This window comes from Lutra lutra, chromosome 2 (genome assembly GCF_902655055.1).
Source record: "Lutra lutra chromosome 2, mLutLut1.2, whole genome shotgun sequence".
Classification (NCBI taxonomy): Eukaryota; Metazoa; Chordata; class Mammalia; order Carnivora; family Mustelidae; genus Lutra; species Lutra lutra.
In genome coordinates this window covers 93,815,916-93,819,027 of record NC_062279.1, presented here as the reverse complement: position 1 = coordinate 93,819,027, position 3,112 = coordinate 93,815,916, and the positions used below count along the sequence as shown (strand labels likewise).

Sequence of the window (3,112 nt, the reverse complement as noted above, 5' to 3'; positions counted from 1 at the left end):
ACTAGCTTACAAGATATGGTCCATATATACAGTGGAGTATTATGCCTCCATCAGAAAGGATGAATACCCAACTTTTGTATCAACATGGATGGGACTGAAAGAGAGTATGCTGAGGGAAATAAGTCAAGCAGCGAGGGTCAATTACATGGTTTCACTTACTTGTGGAGCATAAGGAATACTACATTGGGAGATGAAGAGAAGTGAGTTGGGGGAAATTGGAGGGTGAGAAAAACCATGAGAGACTGTGGACTCTAAGAAACAAACTGAGGATTTTGGAGGGGCGGGGGTTGGGGGTTTGGGTGAGCCCAGTGGTGGGTATTAAGGAGGGCACGTATTACATGGAGCACCGGGTGTTGTGCATAAACAATTAATTTTGAACCACTGAAAAAAAATTAAATTTAATCTAAAAAGAAGACTATAAAGCCTTCAAAATTGTGGGGAAATGATTTTTTTTAAACTGGACCTCTATGTCCACATTAAACTTAATTTTAAAGGCACAATAAATATGTGTTCTGATACTCAAATTTTCAAACACCTCTAATGCATCCTTTTATAAACTTCCTAGAGAATGAAGGTTGAACATAAGAAAATAAAAGTTTGTTATAGGAGTATTATAGTGAAGATTTGGGGAAAGTTTTTTTTTTTTTTTTTTTTTTTTTTTTTTTGGTCAAAGAGATTTTACTGCAGGTCAATTTTTTCCCCCCAAAGAAGATACAAAATGAACATCTAATTGGCATGGTAACTCCGTTAGACATTCCAATTCACCCAGTTGCTTGTTTGCCATAGAAGTAAGTTTGATTAGTAATGTTATGGCAGTAACCAGATGTGTTAATGGCAGCTTATTTGAGGTCCATCAATCCTCGGAATACGTGTAAGGAAGCACGGCTGTCGTTCTCTGACTGCCCACATCTGAACACATTCAGCTACCATGGAAACTACAAAGGAAGGAAAAATGTATTTATTCCAAGATTCATGTACTGGGATTTTTTTAGCACCCTTTCCGCTATAAAGCCCCGGAGTGGCGATAATGTGCTAGGGACTGCTATGTTTCCCGGCATGAGCTCCCATCCTCTGAGGGTCCTGAGAAGGATAGTGGATTGGTCCTGGAGCCCTCATGAAAGGAGGGAGTGGTCCCATTGGGTGGAACATGTGTGGCCCAAAACCTGGGGGAGGGGGCGGGGCAATACCAGGAGGCGGGGGCAGCGTGATGTTCACTACAGCTGGAGGCCCACTGGGGGGGAGGTTGAAGTAGTTGGCAGACGCTTCTTCTTCTGCTGCAGGAGGAGGAGGGAGAGCTCCTGGCAGTCCTGGAACAGGCTCAAGCTTGATTCCGGAGTCTGTGGTTCCGTCCTTCTCTTTTTCTTTTCCTCTGGCTGCTTGGGACCTTCCCCATTTCACGTTGAGTCTGCGGCCATTGACAATCAACTTATTAAAGGACTTCTCTGCAGCCACCTCTGCAGCCTGCCTCGTGGCAAACTGGATGAACGCACACTGCTGTCTCTGCACGACAGTGATCGTCCGGATTTCCCCAAACTGGTAGAAGTGATTTCTTAGATCAGTCTCAGTAATGGTATCGCCCAGGCCACCAACATACAACGTGGTGATAGTCTTATCCTCTGGTGGGTCCAGGCGAGGCATTGTTGAAGCCCTCTTTAGAAGCTTATCTGCCACAGGATCATTGATTCCATAATATCAGTCTTTAATGTTCTGATCAGCAAGGGGGTCATCTGGATCTGTTGGCTTCTCATGTCTGTATGGGCACTCCTCTCCTCTTTTACATTCTCCTTTTACCCAGAAGGAGCAAATGTGGGGTCGATTCCTCTTGTAGTAGGGTGTGGTCCGGGCCAGCTTGAGCAACATGTCACTGGTGGAGGTGGCTTTCCCCAACATGCCAACTGGCCGCGTTCCATCAGAGTTAGAAATTTCTCTCTCCATATTCTGCGTGTAGTACTCTTTGTTAACATCTGACTTTGGCATGTCATCCTTAAAAGATAATCCCGCATCACGGACCTGGATGGGCAGGCCATATTCCAGATCCAAGAGGCAGGTCTGACAGACATTCTTCAATTTACTGCAGGTCTGGCACACTTCAGTTTTCTTGAAATGCATGCGGACCCCGGGGCACCAGTGAAACACTGTGAATGGCCTGGCACAGATTTTACATTCCTTCCCATACTTCTCTTTGGTCATTCGGATATACGGATTTTCTCCGAGACACGTCTGGCACAGAATGGGGAAGTCCGCATCCTCCCAGTTCTGCCTGTTGTAGGTGTTGGAACCCAGAGAGGTCGCCATCTTGATTGAGAGCGTCTGGAGGCCGCGGAGCGGGAAAGGTTTGATCTATACCATGGAAAGTTAAAGATAGAAAAATGTGGAAAATTATAAAATCAATGAAATATAATCAAAGTAAATTACTTGGTTCAACAATGTTCAGTATTTACATGGTTAAAGTGGTGTAAATACTATGACAACTAATTTTATATGTCAACTTGACTGGGCTAGGAGATGCCCAAATAGTTTGTAAAACATTATTTCAGAGCATGTTTTTTCACGTGCTTCCAGAAGAGATTATTATTTGAGTCAGTATCCTGAGTAAGGAACATAGCCCCTCACTAATATAAGTGGGTATCACCCAATCTGTTGAGGGCCTAAATAGAGTAAAAATGCATTGAAAGGGTGAATTTGCTCTCTGCTTCAGCTGAGGTATCTGTCTTCTCCCGTCCTCTGACATCAGCACTCCTGGTTCTTGGACTTTCAGACTGGGGTTGGGACTTAACACTTCAACTCCCTTGGTTCTCAAATTTCAGATGCAGACTGAAATATACCTCAGCTTCCCTAGCTTGCCAGCTTGCAGACAGATCTTTCAACTTCTCAGCCTCCATAATCTCTTGAACCAATTCTTATAAAAACAATCTATCGATCGATCTATCATCTATCTTCTCCAAATTTTTTCTGTCTCTCTGGAGAATCTTGACTAATACAAATACTCAGGCTATTGATTCAACCAAAACTGTGATAAAACTGCAATGAATGGGGATAGATAGTGGCAAGTGAAGAGAATAAGTATGCTAGATCATGAACCAATATAATAGAAAACAAGTATGTATCCAAA

General features: G+C 43.4%; 2 protein-coding genes across 2 annotated transcripts; both read right to left on the bottom strand.

The window, feature by feature from the left end:
• Positions 1-1,032: 1,032 nt before the first annotated feature.
• LOC125093180 (pre-mRNA-splicing factor RBM22-like) lies at positions 1,033-1,638 on the bottom strand. The gene has a single exon (XM_047717992.1). It carries the CDS (start codon positions 1,636-1,638, stop codon positions 1,033-1,035), a length of 606 nt encoding a protein of 201 aa, XP_047573948.1.
• Positions 1,639-1,692: 54 nt separating this feature from the next.
• On the bottom strand, positions 1,693-2,302 carry LOC125093181 (pre-mRNA-splicing factor RBM22-like). The gene has a single exon (XM_047717993.1). The coding sequence runs from the start codon at positions 2,293-2,295 to the stop codon at positions 1,693-1,695; it is 603 nt and encodes a 200-aa protein (XP_047573949.1). The 5' UTR covers positions 2,296-2,302.
• Between the last annotated feature and the right edge of the window lie 810 nt (positions 2,303-3,112).